Genomic DNA, 17,043 nt, shown 5'->3' with positions numbered 1-17,043 from the left:
GATATTACCACTCAGTCAGAATAGCTTTATCAGTGCTGTAGTGAGCCCAAGGTCACCCAGCTGTTTGCATGTGGGGCAAACCCGGCTTGCCAGATTAGAAGTCTCCACTCCTAATCATGTGGGGGAGTGCCAGCTGGGTGACCTTGGACTCGCCATGACACTGATAAAACTGTTCTGACCGAGCAGTGATATCAGAGCTCTCTCAGCCTCACCCACCTCACAGGATGTTTGTTGTGGGGAGAGGAAAGGGAAGGCGACTGTAAGCTGCTTTGAGCCTCCTTCAGGTAGAGAAAAGCGGCATATAAGAACCAACTCTTCTTCTTCTATCTGTCCCTACAAATAGCTCAATATTTTGTGGGAAGAAAGTGATTAATTAAGGATGCCTTTTAGAATGAGAAGAGTCACCTTCAAAGAGCTACTAATTCCTTTTCTCTCAGGCTATTACCCATGGCAATGTGTCAATGCACAGCTGAGAGTCTCTCCTGATCATTCTTTTAGGTATGTCAATCTCTTACAACCAGATTTGTCTTCTGAAATCACCTTGAACTTATTATCAGATATCTCAAGGCCAACTGCCACCCTTGGAGCATGTTCACATTGTAGAATTTATCCAAGCTAACTAAGCCAGCTAGCAGTGAACCACAAAGCTTTGCCAATTTCAATTCCTCTTTAAGGGTATAAATAGGAATTAAATTATTCACTATCTTCCCCTGACCTCAGTTTCTTCTCATAGGTTCACTGATCTATTGCAGGACAAGTGAAAACATTCCCTGGTTTTACAAGTATTGGTTTTCATTAAAATTACAATGATGTCTACAAGGCTTGCCGATCAACCAACCCTGCTGCCTGTTTGCCATTTCAGAAGGACTGCTTGGGGAAAGTGGAACATTCCGGAAGGGCTGTCTAGGGGTAAAGCTCATTATGAGCTGGAGCCAAAAATTCCTAGAGTTGCATAGGTCCAGCTTATAATTGACTTAAAGACTAAGTGATCAGTTGACTTTTGTATTATGAACCCCCAGTTCTAATCTTCAGGTGTATCTCCAACTCAGGTTCAATCTCAGCATCTTCTAGAAAAAACCACAAGTACTTGGACCCAACTGCACTCTCTATAGTTTCACCCTCATTTGTGCAATTTGTTTTTCTTACAGATGACAAACAACTCAGGCATTGAGCATTCTAAGAAACAACAACCAAGTGACTAACTATTTGGGACACCTGCGCATTTATGTAATAGGAATCAACTCCATGGTAACCAGCAACTTCAGAGAATACAACATTACTTAGAATTAAGGGACAGTGGAAAACAATTAAACATGATAATTTAGAATTTGTCTCTGAACAACTGAATAATATAACTAGAATGATGTTGGATTTTTTAAAAAAAAATTAATTGTACTTTTAAAATATATATATACTGGCCTTCCAGAGCTAGGCAGGTCTGTGCCAGGGCCTGGATGGAAGACTACCTGGGACCTCCATGTGAACTGCCTTTAATTAGAAATGTAATAAATGAATAAATAACACAGGAGAAATCAAAGTAGAACAAGGAGGGGATCAAACATAACACTGCTACAAGCATTTAGGGGAAACAAGACCAACTGCTTTCTGCACGAAATGGCTCTTACCATACCTTAATGCAGGGGTAGTCAAACTGTGGCCCTCCAGATGTCCATGGACTACAATTCCCATGAGCGTTGGGAATTGTAGTCCATGGACATCTGGAGGGCCACAGTTTTACTACTCCTGCCTTAATGGTATAAAGATGGTTGATTTCTTTTTCATAAATAAACTCACTTATGGACATGAGTAGACAGCTATTGTCCATCCAAGCCCCAGATGACTTCTTGAAGAACAAATACTTTGTGCCCCAGAATATTGCCAGTGCTTGGCATGTGTATGACACAAATGAGTAGGCAACAGTAGTAAAGAATAAGTGAAGATGGATTCAGTATGAAAGATCGGCGAGACTATGGTTTGATGCTTATTAAGCCATCAGAGAATAAAATATTCAGTTTTATCTTCTTGGGCTTTGTCCTACTATTTTTAAGAGCTAAGAAGTGGTGAAAGAAGAAATGATTCAAACACAACCCTAACCACCACCATCCATCATGTCCTGATAGGCACAATAAGTTTCTATTTTAAATCTTATCTGATGCCGCTTTCTCCCCTCACTTTGCGTATCACTGCATTTACAGAAAGTAGGCTATACATAAAACAAATAATAAATAAAAGAAACTCAAACTAGGTGTGAAAAGAACAAGCAGTAACACAATTACCGAGAGAAGTGCTACTGACAAACATAAAGGAATGCTAGAGTTAACCGTACATGCTAATCATGTTCCTGTCAGATTTCTCTTGCTACAATGCCTGTCTTGGGAATAGGAGATGCAGATTCAGCAAGCAAAGCCTTTGGACTGCCCTACTCTTCAGTTTCAGGCAGTGAAAGATTACCTGTGCAAGTTTTTAAACATGACATTTAAAGTCTTTCAACCTGATAGGCAGAAGAGGTCAGGAACTAGAATTCAATTCTGCTGAGTTAACTTTAACAGGTTTTTGATTCATTACACTCTTTCCAAGAATTCTATAGAGCCAATCTTTAGTATTTAGAATCACAAAATTGTTACTTTGGAAGACATCTCTGTATCTTTCTATGAGTGTCAGTAGTTCTTTATTGTAGCCCACCTGTTCTTCCAATAACCAGCTAAAGGCAGGCTAAGATGAAGATGTCTAATGTAGATCACTTTTTAAAATTCCCCAGAGCCAAATGTGTTTCAGTAAAACAATATTTCATAATATGACTTGATGTAAAACATAAAAAGACTTCAGACAAGTGGAACAAAGGAAGAGATGCACGTCATTATGTTAATATCTTTTCTCAAGATCTTTGGAGTATGTTGAAATTTTATCTTTCAGAAAACACTGGTGTTATCAAAACTCTAGCACAAACCTCTGTTCCTGCTGAAGTCCAAGTACATGAATGAACACATGTCCTTCATCCCCGCCCACTCTTTTTTGTTCTCTCATTTATGCAATACCTTGGGACAGCAAGCTCTTCAGGTCAGAGGCCTGCCTGCTTGTACTTTGTAAAATACCATGCATACTGATCACCTCATATAAATAACCAAACAAGAGATTACAGAAATTCACCTTAAGGTTCACTCTGAGGAACCCATGTGACTAAGTTTCAGTTCCCTGCCACTAGGGTATAATAAAAGGAGAAGGGTATAATAAAAAAGATATAAAGGAATTTCCTTGGCTATAGCACTCTGAGTTTAAGTTTTTGCTTGAAAATTCTCTCACTATTATGGACTTTCACTATTATGGACTCAATCTCAGGAAAGGCAGTGAACATATTAATTTCCTCTGCAGAATTTACCCCTCCCCCATAAAAAGCCTTCTGGGACATATAAGGTAGTGAAAAAAAAATTGATATTTTTTGGCTTGGGTACAAGCAACACATTTTCAACATATCTTCAAGTGCATCTCCTGAAAAACAAAACAAACAAACACATAAACAAAAAACACCTCCCCATACCCAAGTTTCAAAAAGATTGGACCAGAGGGTCCGATTCTATGCATCCCCTAAGAAGGTGCCCTCATCCTCAATTGGTTTCAATGGAGAGAGGGATAAGCCTTAAAGGAGCCTTTAAATGCTTTTTGCAAGCTGTGAGTGAATTCCAGTAGCATTTAAAGGGTTCACTGTTCCTTTAGACATCTTCTACAAGTGATGAGTTCACCTAGAAGGCATTTAAGGGGACTGTAATCCCTTTTAAATTTGATTATCTGGCCATCTTGAATATTCAGGGATGGATATTTCAGATTTCTGAAATTCAGCCTTATATCCAGCTGAAGGAACAGTGAAAAACTACTGATAAGGTATTTTTCAACCAGAGAACGTTTGAGTGACAGGCTGCTCAAATGTTTTTCATTGGATAGTATCAGCTGAGAAGAAAGAGTGAGAATTGACTATTGAAGATAACACAATTTAGAATGGACTGAGGACTGAAAAGGCTGTGAAGGAGGAGTGAGAATATCACTGAAGAGTCCTATTCAGGTTATAAATACGGACAGAGTTTCTAGTTTAGAGAAGTAATTCTCTGCTCAGTTGAAAACAAGCAGAGTGATCTCTGATTTGTTTAGAGAGATAAATTTTGAGTCTTGGTAGTGTATTCCTTCTTTCTGAAACCTGAAGAGTCAGTTAAATTCAAGAACTGGAGTGTATACTGGAGTGTATAGGGGATACTGAAAATATAGCCTCATATCTCACATATTCTAAGACCTTATGAAAAGCTTAGTGCTTTTGTTTGCTGGAAACATAAAAACTGGAGTTTGTGAATTTGCTAAGTTACCTCAGAGTTATTATTGATTCATCTCAGACATTTTACCTCTGATTCCAACTGACCTTTCCCCCTGTATGTTTAATAAAATATTTTGTTTATTTTTGAACTTTCAAAAGCCTCTTGTGGGCCATTTTCAGAAGCAGAAGTTTAAGAAGGGAATGTGTCCCTTCCCTCAGGTTCCTGGGCTGAGCCAGGATCCAAGCATAACAATGCGACTGGACGAGACAGACACAAACCTTCAAATAAGACAATAGATAAAGGTGCTGCTAAGTCAGAAAGGGAAAGAAAAAACAGGGAAAATCCTCTGTGTGAGGGAGGGAAGAGCGTGAGACCACCATACCTTCCTTCCTAAACCCCCAAAGCTTTGACTAAAGCCTTAATTTCCACAAGTCCTACTGTTTCCCTCTGAGAACATGCACTGCCTAAACATTCAGAACACTAGAAATGATTTCAGTTTAAACTTGTCACAGTATTTTGATTGGATTAATAATTTTATTGCATTTTATTGCGGATTGCTCTTTAAATGACCTCTCTTTCTTGCTTATAGTCCTATCCACCTTTTAATTAGAGTCAACCTAGTTAAACCTGTCTTTCATCTTAGGGGAATATTGTTCAAAGCCAGCATTGGTGTATACAAAGATTCAGATCCTCAAAATCTGAGATGTAATGTGTGTGAGATGGCTACATGTGTCTACTCCTGGTACCTTTTTAGGATAACATATGCCCAATCTCATCAGATCTTAGAAGCTAAGCAAGGACAGCCCTGGTCAGTATTTGGATAGGAAGCCATTAAGAAATATCAGCATTACTATACAGCAGCAGGTCTTTTCCCTTGAAAACCTACAGCTCACCATAAAACAGCTAAAATCTGATGGCAACGACGAAGACAACAACAACAGTGAATGATTAGGAAAACTCAGTAGTTCTCAGTATAGAGAATCCCAAACATGGATAGATTGTGTAGAAAATAAAAAGTACCAAACTGCAAGCTATGTGCAGAGGCATGGCTATAGTTTGTTGTGGAGTCTTAAGTTACTGCCTGTTCAGAACCCGAAACTATAAAAGTACATAGCTGGGAAAGAACAACATGAAAGTTTCCTTATAACCTTACCTTATGAATCAGATCAATTATCAGCCTAGTCCAAAATTCTGTTTCTAGCAGGGCAGTAGCCACTAGTGTACAATCTCCAAGAATCTCTCTCTCTTTTTAAAGTTTAACTTTTATTGAAAAAGAAGATGACAGTCATTGAGGCATCAGCAATAATAATAGCTTCAACTTCTACTCCAGCCTCAATGCAGATAGAAGCTATCGGCTTGACAATCTCTGAAGGACTGGGCAAATCAATAAGACGCTTATGAGTACGCATCTGGAAACGATCCCAAGTCTTGGAACCTTTGCCACATGGTGTTTTCCAAGTGATTTGCGGACTTTAGAAGGCATCTGAACAGGTCCTTTCACTTTTAGTTTTTTTTTTTCTTTTGCACCTCTGATCAGATATGTGCAGACATTCTCAAGTTATTTGACATTATGATTGTTTATGCACTGGGAACTTCACTGCCCCAGCTCCCGTGCAGAAGCACAAATTGGGGGCGGATGAGATGCACCAGGTCAAATGCTCCTCCATGTGGGTGCAGAAATAGGTGGGGTAACCTGCCACGACTAAAACTCCAGCCTGTAGCCCTGCATGAAACCTCCAGTGCATAAACGGTCTATGTCTTGTCAAGGTAATTCTGAGTTGGTGAATTGCTACTTCTTGTTCTACAGATGCCTTGCCAGTATCTTTAAATGCCATGGCTGCCATGAAACCCTCCTGACCGACTTATTCCTGACTGGAGTGAGCGAGGCCGGAGGAACAGCGGTGAGTCAGGAGAGCACCACACCACCAGACACAAGAGTTTGCTTGGAAACAGCCAAGAATCTCTAATGTCCTTTTCAACAAATCTTGCAACTACCGCTACATCCTGTGACTGTGATTTCCAGTAATGGATTGTGTGCTGGGTGAAGAAATGCTTCCTTTTATGTGTTCGGAATATCCTTATTCTTAATAACTGCAGTGAATGTCCCAGAATTGCAGCATTTCAGAAGGGGGGAAAGGCACAAGCATAACATTAAGGATGTTCTGGGCAAGCAAATAATGTTGTAGACAATTAAAAAATTCAAATTCTTTTATTTATTAAACAAATTTCCATGTCTTGCTAGAGAAATCATGATTTCATCATCAATCATGCTGATTTGACCAAGTGGTAGCAATTTTGCTTCCATTATTTCTTTTTCCAAAAAATTAAAACTGTAACTGACTGTGAGTGGTATATGCTGCAGAAGTTAACATTCATTTTAGTAAAAGGCTGTGATTATCAAACAACTGCTAAATCGGAGTGAAGAATTGTTTGGTTTCTATGGACTATCAATTTATTTTACTAAAGGTATAAATCATCTAAGAACTGAAGCATACTTCCTGAAATAGAAAAATAGATTCACATTAAAATATGAATGCCTACATGGACTGAGAATGTTGAACTTTTCCTTATGCAATTAACACATAAGGAGAGCACTGATTTTCCTTACCATTGCACTTTTAAAACATGTACAGTATATGGAAAGTTTAACCTCTGTTGCCATTTCTACTACTAAAAAAAACACACACCTCTCCATTTTCACTTATAGTCATAACCTAAATCAAGGTTAGCTTGTATAATGGTATTCTTTCTCTTTTTCTTTCAACACTTGTGTCAGCCTTGTAACAGCATCAGAAAACAATGCACGTTTTGGAACATCAAGCAGTTCTTAGTCCTCAGCAAGCAGGCTTTCTTCTTTGACACAGCAGGGGGTGAATTTATTTTACTTATTTATTTACCGTATTTGCCGGCGTATAAGACGACTGGGCGTATAAGACGAACCCCAACATTTCCACTCAAAATATAGAGTTTGTTACATTATATTATAGTACTATGGGCCACTATGGGCAGCTATGTCTATCCCAACTGAAGTGCGCCCGGCGTATAGGACGACCCCCCCACTTGGATGGCATGTTTTTCAGGGGGGAAAAGTAGTCTTATACGCCAGCAAATACTATAATTCAATTTTTAGCCTGCCTCTCTTGACTGACTCAAGGCAGGTTATGTCAGACATAAAACCTAGTAAAAACCCCTACCCCAGAAAACTCCAGCAACAAGATGGCTAAAAACTGTCTCGATCTCTATCCAAAGTCAATCCCTGAGGGAGGTCGGAAGATGGTACAGTGCAGGCTGAGGAAAGGCACCTAGATCTTAGTCGTGGCTTCTATCAAAGGCCTGGTGGAAGAGCTCCATTTTACAGGCCCTGCAGAACTCTGACAGCTCCGTCAGGGCCCTCAGCTGTCCCAGGAGCTCATTCTACCAGGTTGGAGTCAGGACCAAAAAAGGCCCTGATCTGGGTCAAGGTCAGGCATAATTTTCTTGGGGACATTTGGTCAAGATTATTTTATTGCATTTTTATAGTCTTGTGTATATGTTCTGTTATGGACCAGGAAGCCTCATAATCAAGACCCAGTTTAAAGGTATTAAATGTATACCTTTTTACAAGTTCTAAAAACGCCAATTGAAGAAGACCTCCAAAATGAGAGAGAGCTGCTGAAAAGGCCACTTCTTGTGAGTAGGGGAAAGAGGATTATTGGCATAATTGTATTTCTCTAAAATAAAAACCATACTGACTTTTTGAGTGTCACAGCTGACAATGAAGGGCCTTCACTTATTCCTTTTACGCTGCCTAGCAAACATTAGTAAAAGTGCTTGTTTTAATTTTAAGACCTATAACTGTAACCTTGAATCAATCCCTTCTCAGATGATTCAGAGGCTGTGATTATATTGATATTACCCCATAACAAGTCTTGACTTTTTACATGAATAGTTGTCAAGGGAACCAGGTACTAAAGATAACTATAGAACTTGTCTAGGTGTAGAATTTCTTATATATAAGGAGATACTACATGAGAAGTCATGTCACCCTGAGAAACAAGCTCAGGAGCCGATGGGCTTTACAAGAGCTTATTTTTTTTATAACCCATATAAATATATACTTCAGAGAACAATATCATTTTATAGAAAGCTTCCTTGACCTTTTTTTACATTGACAATGCTTTCAAGAAAGACGCCAACCGTCTGTAGGAATACAATTTACCAAATAGACCTGTCAAAACTTGTTCAATATATGGATAGGTTCAAATGACTTCCAGTACAATTTCACCATATGAAGAGAGCTGCATCCCATGCAGAATCTCTGCTGATGGAAGATTTTCCATTTGATCAAGCCCATTATTCCTATATATATGGGAATCTGTCTTTTGCTCCCCATGAATTCACTAGTAACAGAGGATCAGAATTCTATCCAACCTGTCAAAATGATGCAATATAATAATTGAGCAAACCTGGGCTATGAGACTGCAGCTTTCCAGATGACCGTTCAATTACTGAGCATGTAGCAGCTGTATTCTACAAAACTTTCATTCAGGTAAATCAATGAGAAAGGGTGGAAATATATATGACATAGATCATAATGGTGTTGATAAAAACAACAATCCTGTGTCCAGTTCCTACTGTCCCTTCTGCAAAGTTTAGCAATAAACATTTCCAAACAATGCCTACCATGTTGGAGAATGGGATGTGCAACCTTTATTAAATGATATTATCAGGCAGAAGGAGAAAATGGACAGAAGATGGACATTTGCAGTAGTAGCCTTGTAATCTACATCTCACCATGACATGGGTACCAGCCTAGTCTTTGGTCATTTCATACTACTTTCCCATTTTATTAGCTAACTGCATCCCAGTTACCCCAATCTAAGCCACCTCAAGAAAAGCTTTAGAATACAGAGTGCAACAGGATGTCCAATCATAATAGCTAGCCAAAGCCATTAGCTGAAATGAGAATATGCCATACTCCTTAGCACTGGGGAGAAGGGAGTGGAGCATATCTGATGCCTCTCTGGGTACTTTGACTCCAGGGAAGAAGGGGAGAGCAGGAACACAGCTCCAAAGAAGGCAGCACTACAGTTATGGAGCAGAGGGAAGAGCTCTATGTATTTTCAGGAGTAAATGAAGAACAGAAAGGAGGAAATACAATCAGCAATAGTTTCCTATGGAAGAAAGGCCTGAGTAGTGGTGGTGGGGAGCCTATTCAGTAGTATTCACAGGAAGTCTTGGAGTAGCCAGAGGGGCAGCATCTGGCTATTATCAGGAGAAAGCTGAGAGAAGAGCAGACAGCCAGACTACAATCTGGAAAGAACTGGAGAGAACCAAGCCTCCCCAAGGATCTAGAAGTCAGTGGTACAACCCAGGATGAAGTAAACAGCAATCTTCCCCCCCCCCCCAAAAAAAAGATTTCCGTACTCTAGCAATGATATAGTTTAACAATACACCAAGAGTGCAGTGGTCAGAGGCAGGAGCTAAATGACCTAGTGAGGAACAAAAGCTAGAAAACAGTTTGGGAACCTGAACTGGAAGAAGGGGAAGTAATGAAATAACCAGAGTAAAGCGAGTCTCTTCCTTGGGGGTGCTGGCTGAAGATGTGATATCCCAGTATGGATTGGGCCCCTAACATCAAGGTTCTGACAGACCCTGCAAGGTGAGGCAATGATTCAAAGGAAAAGGTTCCTCTCCCACATTAAAGTACCATAATCAAGAAAACGGGTGAATTGTGGTGGTTTAAACAGACCAATAATAATGGATTTTTAGAGGTCAGACATGATAGACGTGTGTAGGACAATGCTGTAGTCTGCTGAAGAATTATACTCAAGCAATGCACATCAGCCCTTCTTTGCTCAAGGTGAAGATGTGCCACAGAGAATTGGAACTCACACTTTGCCAGCATCACGTTCCCCCCTTGGGCCCTTGAAACAAAGTCACGTTGCAAAATGTCAGAGGGAAGCTCTCTCTTTGCACTTCCAGAAATTAAAAACAAGAACAAAAAAAATAAAAACAAAACAGGAGACGGCAGTGGCTTTGAACAGCAAATCAGGAGCCAGAATCTATAAACACAGAAGACAACTGCTATCTGTACTCAGGATGCTGGCACATGCCAGAGCATGAGATTTCATTTGAACAAGAAATCATGTCATGACCCTCTGGTTTGCACAACCACTGTTTATTCATACAAGATACTGTGTGGAAGTGCCCCCTTTTTCTTTTAGATGACTGGACTACATGGAGTTAAGAGGGCAAAAAAACCCTAATATGGAGCTATTGGTAAAGCAACAGACATGCAGTCTGAACAGACATGCAGTCTGAACATGCAGCCCATGAGGCTGGGAGTTTGATCCCAGCAGCCGGCTCAAGGTTGACTTAGCCTTCCATCCTTCTGAGTACCCAGCTTGCTGGGGGGTAAATGGTAATGACTGGGGAAACCACCCCGTATTGAGTCTGCCATGAAAACGCTAGAGGGCATCACCCCAAGGGTCAGACATGACTTGGTGCTTGCACAGGGGATACCTTTACCTTTATTCCTTATGAATATGTGTGAAACATAGGCATTGTTGCTCTTAACTATACCCAAATTCATTTTGGGGGAGAGGGAGGCAGAATCTAGAAGTTACTTCTCCCCATCAATTGAATATGTGTGTGTGTACATGTGTAGCATTAACTATTGGCAGTTTTCAGTACTAGCATTCAGCTCAACTGAAAGCCATAAAATACTGGAACACAACAATAGAACAACTCAAGGCAGAAAACTGAATAAGGTGAAGGTAGTTTCTCTAGAACAAAGATGCCACCAGATGATAAAGAAGCCAAGGCTTCCACATCGGCTTCCAAAGGTTGACTTTCCTTTCCCCTCTTCTTTAACACAGTCATAATGATCCAGCTTGAGATCAGAAAATAAGATCTTCCTTTGACTTTGAAAGGGGGAGAGAACTGAAACTGACGCTGTGTGGTCCCTTTTTGTTTTCCTGCAGGTCTTGGCAATGCAGTGTAAAGATCCCACAATGAAGGTAGGATCCAAGGTTTCCTGGCCTCAGGGGCTTGCCACCACTTTATGCTTTTCAACCTTACAACTACCACACAACTCTGTTCAGCTAGTGCAGCATCAGGCCCTTTGCTCACCAATGGGCAGGGCCACAGTGTTTATCTGAATTGCAGCTTTACAAAAGAGGACAATTTCAAGAAAGCACTCTACGTTACAATATCCTCCCATCAGCCCCTGCATCTCTATAACTGCAGTCTTTGTTATTGAATCTACTTAGAATCATAGACTTGGAAGGGGCTATCCAGGCCATCTAGTCCAACCTCCTGCTCAATGCAGGATGAGCCTAAAGCATCCAGGATCAGTATTTATCTCGTCAGCTGCCAGTCTTAAAGCACATGGCAGCTAGATACCTGAAGGTGATGGAGAGAACTTTAGTTTGTTTTCTTGGAATTCTGCTTATCACTTGCATAACTGTTCCAAAAAAAGTTTGAGTCCAGTGGCACCTTTAAGACGAACAATGAGGGTATAAGCTTTCATATGCATGTACGCTTTGTCAGATACACATGAAAGCTTATATTCCCTTGAATAAAACTGGTCTTAAATGTGCCATTGGACTCAAACTTTGTTCTGTTGCTACAGACCAACATAACTACCCCTTTGCATCTAGCCACTTGTCCACTAAAATGCTTGGGAATCTTGCCATTTGCACTGTGAGTGTTTGGACAGAGTACAGACTTCTCTCACAGTGTACTTTCAGAGGACTATTTCACAGTGCACACAACCTTCACATCCATTAATATTCCAATGGGCTCAGCATGAAGCAGACAACAATAATAACATATGCGTTGTCAAGAATCCAAGCATCTAACAACATACTTGCCTACACAATGCTTCTGAAGCCGACTGAAGTGTAAATATGTAGAAACTAATCCACAGTGTGCTTTTAATTCATTATCTTCAAAACATAATTACTGCTGTGCAAAACACATATCTCCAGTTTGCAAGCCTGAACAATAATGCCAGAGTTGCCTGACTTTCTCTTTTTGCTTAGCTCTGGCACATGATGCACAGCTGTTTTAATGGCACCGCTTCTTGAAAATGTTCTCCTCCAAGGGCACAGCGGTTCTAATACTGCTAGAGGTATACAATGCTTGACTAATATGTATTCCAGTAGGGACTTGGATTATTTATCCCCTCTGAAGGCTTTGAACAACTTGAAAACTACTATAATAGGATGCTCTGCTTTGTACTCTAATTTAGGACTCGTTCGGACATTGAAAAATGTTCCATTGGAGGATGTGGCTATCATTGAGGTCACATTTGCACAGCAAGGCTAAGCCTTCTGTCAACAGAGTTGTAGCATCTCTGTATTTCCTCAATCATGGCCAAATGTTTTGTAATCACTGTTATCAAAGGATCATCTTCAGGGAAGTTGTGCCTCTTTCCTTGGATTGCCTGGACCACACACACTACATTCTTTATATAGAGCAGGGGTGGCTAAACTGTGGCTCTCCAGATGTCATAGTTCCCATGAGCCCTGCCACTGCTGGCAGGGGCTCATGGGAATTGTGGTCCATGGACATCTGGGAAGCCATAGTTTGGCTACCTCTGAAACAGAGGCATGGTGAAGGGATAACTAAGGTGGCTCTGAATGTGTCCAGAGGCTATAAATGGCTGCCCTAACTCCTCTGCCTTAGAGAAGACCAATGGCTGGTCAAGCATCTTGCCCTGACCCAGAAACATAATTCTTCATTCTTCCCTTCCTTCATCACTCTTGTTTCTCCTTACCTTGCTTGCGATTTAGAAAAAAAAAAGAGCACTCTGTGCTAACTAAACTCTCCCATCCAGCATTTTTAACGCTAGTTTGTTCAAAACAGCAGATGCTGCTTCAACGGCCCCACAACTCTTGTCCTGTGTGGCCTTCACTGTGTGCCAGTAATTGTTTCAACAGCATTTAAATATTGTTAAATGTATGTTATCTTTCCGTTATATACACCACTAGCCAAACATAGTATTATAGATGAAGAGAGAAGTCAAGGGGAGAAGGGCTTCTTAAATCAAGAAAACATTCCCCTTTTTCTTCTATGAGCAAAGGATGCCATGAGGGTCTCAAGGAAAAGACTTGCAGTCTTAATTAAACATCCTCTGTGTATGGATTCCATGCTACAAATGACAAGGTACAAGTTTATACATGAACTCTCAATTTTCTCCCAAATCTAGTCTTGGCAATGCACCAAGGCTAATATTTGTCTGCTTCTTAACATACAAATGATACTATAGTCATTTCTGTTCAGTGACATCATTTTTCTGATAGGTAATCTTTCCCCTTTGCCATTTCTTCTAATCATATTCTGTTTTCTCTTCCTCTTAGAGTGTGGAGAGGTTTGGAATTTCCTTAATTAGTACAGCAATTTGCTAAATTTTGTTTCTACCTTTTTACAGGATTTTAATCAAGTTTAGCACGACACTGATTTGATATGCCTTACAAATTACCACCATGGCCTCCAGATGCCAAGTTTTAAAATATTTTCATCAGTTGCTTTGGATGACATTCACTCTGCACTTCAACCTACTGATAAAATTGCCACCATCTAATTCAAGGCTTGTATCTAAAGCAAACATACTTGAAATACTTATTTCACACATATTCAAAATAAATACAATTTAGTTCTAAATAATAAGGGCTAAATTAAGTTAGTTGGGTTGTTGGAAATAGAGCTTCTTATGTTCACCAACTGCTCATGGGAAGAAATCCACAGGAATAATAATGTCTATATAAAACAACACAGTTTGGTAGGAGCTACTCAATTTATCAGACAAGCTGCTGTATGCAATATCTACATTTTCAGACAGGCTAAATAATGGCAGAGTAAGTCCCCATACTGGGTCTTGACGGGGTTAGGCTTCCCAGGATGCCTCATTCCAAAGTTGAGAGAGACCTTCAATATTGTCCTGTTCTCCCAGAGCAGTGCAGGTGGATTGTTACCTCATGGCATGTTTTGCCTAAGAGCCTTGTTAGTTTCCTGGGAGTGTTTGCCTTGCAGTCTCAATGCCTTGCAGGTAGCAAGGCTTTGAATTGTGCTTAGTAGAGAGAATCTTGCATAAGCCTGATAATGTTGTTTAGACTTCAGTTGTTTGGTGTTCAATCAAATGTCTTTTATATGCTTTGATCTTTTGTATTAGAGTAAGCTGTGTTCTGGCTTAGCTAGGTATGCTTTTAAGGTACGCTGGAATAATGACCATTTAGAATGATATTGTTTTATAGAGAGGTTTGTCTTTGAAGGAAAGCAACTTGTTCAGCCAGAGTGCTGTAGGATTGGCTAATGAGGTTTAAACTGGTCTATTGACAGAAGGAAGTAAATTGAACTTAAGGAATGTTGCTCTGTTGTGTTAAAGTTGTTAAGGATGTGTTAAGTAAAGTGCCTCTATGAAGGCTTTCTCAACCTTTTCATTATACACATACAGGTGATATGGTCATGTCGACACATTCTGTCCCTTCCCAAAATGTCCAATGATGGGCCTGGAGAGGCTGGGAAGGGGAGGGGTCCCAGGTGGGTGTGTCCACAGCTCTGCTTCCCAACCATATTCTGCACAATTATATCGCTTCTGGGGTTTCTTGAAGCCTGGAGAATGTTTCAGAGGTTTCTCAACAGTAAAAAAACTGCTTTAGAGTTTTGAGTAGAGACAAGCTTTAAAACTATTATTTTCTTGCTGTTGAAATGAGCTTCACTGAGGTCAACTACTTCTGTGATCATTTGAAAATAATCTCCAATTCATTCCTGGAGATTCCTGGGCATATTTGAATTTCATATTACATGCTTTGGCCCCTGGTTAGGGGTTTTGTGACCATGTTTTTAAAATTGTTTTAGAAGTTATTTTCCTTTGTTAATATTTGCATTGCCTCTTTGAGCTTTTGACATACTGCTGCAATGAAAGATGTGTCTGAAAATTTTAACATAGTATCTTTATTCTGGTCAGTTTGGAATCTTGTTTAGTCTGTGCTATCTGAGAACAAAGTTAAGGATCTCTGCACCTGGATGGATCCAGGATGTTTCTGTTAACCATGAGAAAGGTTTTAGAACTGCCTATTTAATGATGTACCTGTGAGGTAGCTCTGATGTATGCACCTGTCAGATGATGCTTTGTAGAGGTGTGGTTAGGGGATTGTATCAATGTATGTTTGTTTACAGTAAATTATCTTGGACAACCTAAGCCAGGACTAATCCTGACCTTCACGTTGTGTTTTTGATAAACACTTCTAAATGCCTTTGGGGTACAAGGAGCAATTACTGGACTATGTTTACTGTGAGTTCATGGTGAACTTGACACCAGCTCAGTATATAATTAGCTTGGTTGTGCCATCTTTTCTTGAAGAACTCTCATAATTACGGTTTCTTGAGAAACCCTTCACATGTTTGTAACACTGGAGTTTACCAACAGTTCCCATCATCCCCCCCATCCAAAATAACCTTTCAGAAATATGGTAGCAAGGAAGGCTGGTTGAGAATGCTTAGAGAAGTTGCAAAGGACCTCAACTGAATATTTGCAGAGAGCATCAGGGACCCCCTAGCAGTTTCCAGTGCCTCAAATTTTAATCCAGTGAGAAAAAAATAAAAAAATAAAAAAGGACCTCCATTTCACAGATACCCTAATATGAATAGATGCTATGCATGAACTCGAAGGCCTTAAAAGATCTCTGCCACTGTTAAATTGTTGCTATTTTTCACTCAGATATGTTTTGGGGAAAGATGAGCAGGAGTAAGCCCATTATGAACCAGACCCACACTTGGATGGAGTAGCTGTCTCAACTTTCAAAAGGCTCAGGAACCTGAACCCTTGAGTTCACCATTACAAAAAATCCCAATTATGGACTTCAGTGCAATCACTAGCATTAGAGTAAGATGTTTGTAGTTCCAGGTATATCTGTTCCAGAAGTCAGACCAAATACCCATATTGTAACAACAGTGAATCTCAAAAATTGATCAGCCAACTAGTGTCTGACTCACTGACAAAAATCCTTCCACACAAAACATTTTGTTATGGAAGTGAGCACATGCTACAGGTAGTCCACCTGATCACCTGAGTGAAGATTGTAAAGGCAGAGACCACTTTCCTATGAGACATTTAATACTATTCAAGCTAAAAAAAGCAGAATGCCACCAAACCACAATTTCAAGGATCTAGGATGATGAAGACTGGCCATATAAATTGTAGTATTTTCTTATGTGCATGCAGGGACACATGCATGAGAAACCTTGAGTGACACGCCTTGAGAGACATTAAAAAAAAACCTTGAGTGATACAACTGGGGAAAAAAAGTTGGAAGTGTGGTAATCATGCAGACTGCATTGTTGTTGTTTCCCCCCATCACTGTGAATGATTCTCAAGGATCTGATATGGCTATTTATAGCACCTAAACCTTGAAATGGGAGGTGTGTGTCATTTCCAGGGGCCATATTTGGTCAAAAAGCTCCAGTTTGTGATCCTTAAAATCCAGACATTCCCAGAGTTAAAAATAAGAACAAAGAAGTTAGAATTCTATGTTTTCTTTACCTTCAGCTCATCTGCATCATAGAAATCTATCCGGACTGCAGGGACCATCCACGTCTGGAAGAGAGTTGCCAGGATCTGTTTTGCAATTGCATCTGCAATGAGGTGGAAGTGAAGAGGGTTCCGTCTGTTGAAAAGCAAAGCAGAGGGAAAGAATACTTGTAAATGCTTCAGACTCGACAAAAGAAGCTCTCCCTCTTTACAGACTTTACAGCCTAC

At 40.1% G+C, this 17,043-nt stretch overlaps 1 protein-coding gene and 1 pseudogene across 1 annotated transcript in view; both read right to left on the bottom strand.

Annotated features, from left to right (window-relative positions):
- Positions 1-17,043, bottom strand: part of LARGE1 (LARGE xylosyl- and glucuronyltransferase 1) — a 351,225-nt gene that overhangs the window by 171,797 nt on the left and 162,385 nt on the right. The window contains exon 5 of the mRNA XM_077339666.1: positions 16,828-16,951. Within this exon, the coding sequence (XP_077195781.1) occupies positions 16,828-16,951 (124 nt within the window). The remainder of the gene's footprint in view (positions 1-16,827; positions 16,952-17,043) is intronic.
- On the bottom strand, positions 5,394-6,437 carry LOC143839125 (small ribosomal subunit protein uS10-like; annotated as a pseudogene).

Source organism: Paroedura picta, chromosome 5, assembly GCF_049243985.1.
Source record: "Paroedura picta isolate Pp20150507F chromosome 5, Ppicta_v3.0, whole genome shotgun sequence".
NCBI lineage: Eukaryota > Metazoa > Chordata > Lepidosauria > Squamata > Gekkonidae > Paroedura > Paroedura picta.
Note: the sequence above shows the minus strand (reverse complement) of the source record. Positions and strands in the feature narration are given on the sequence as shown.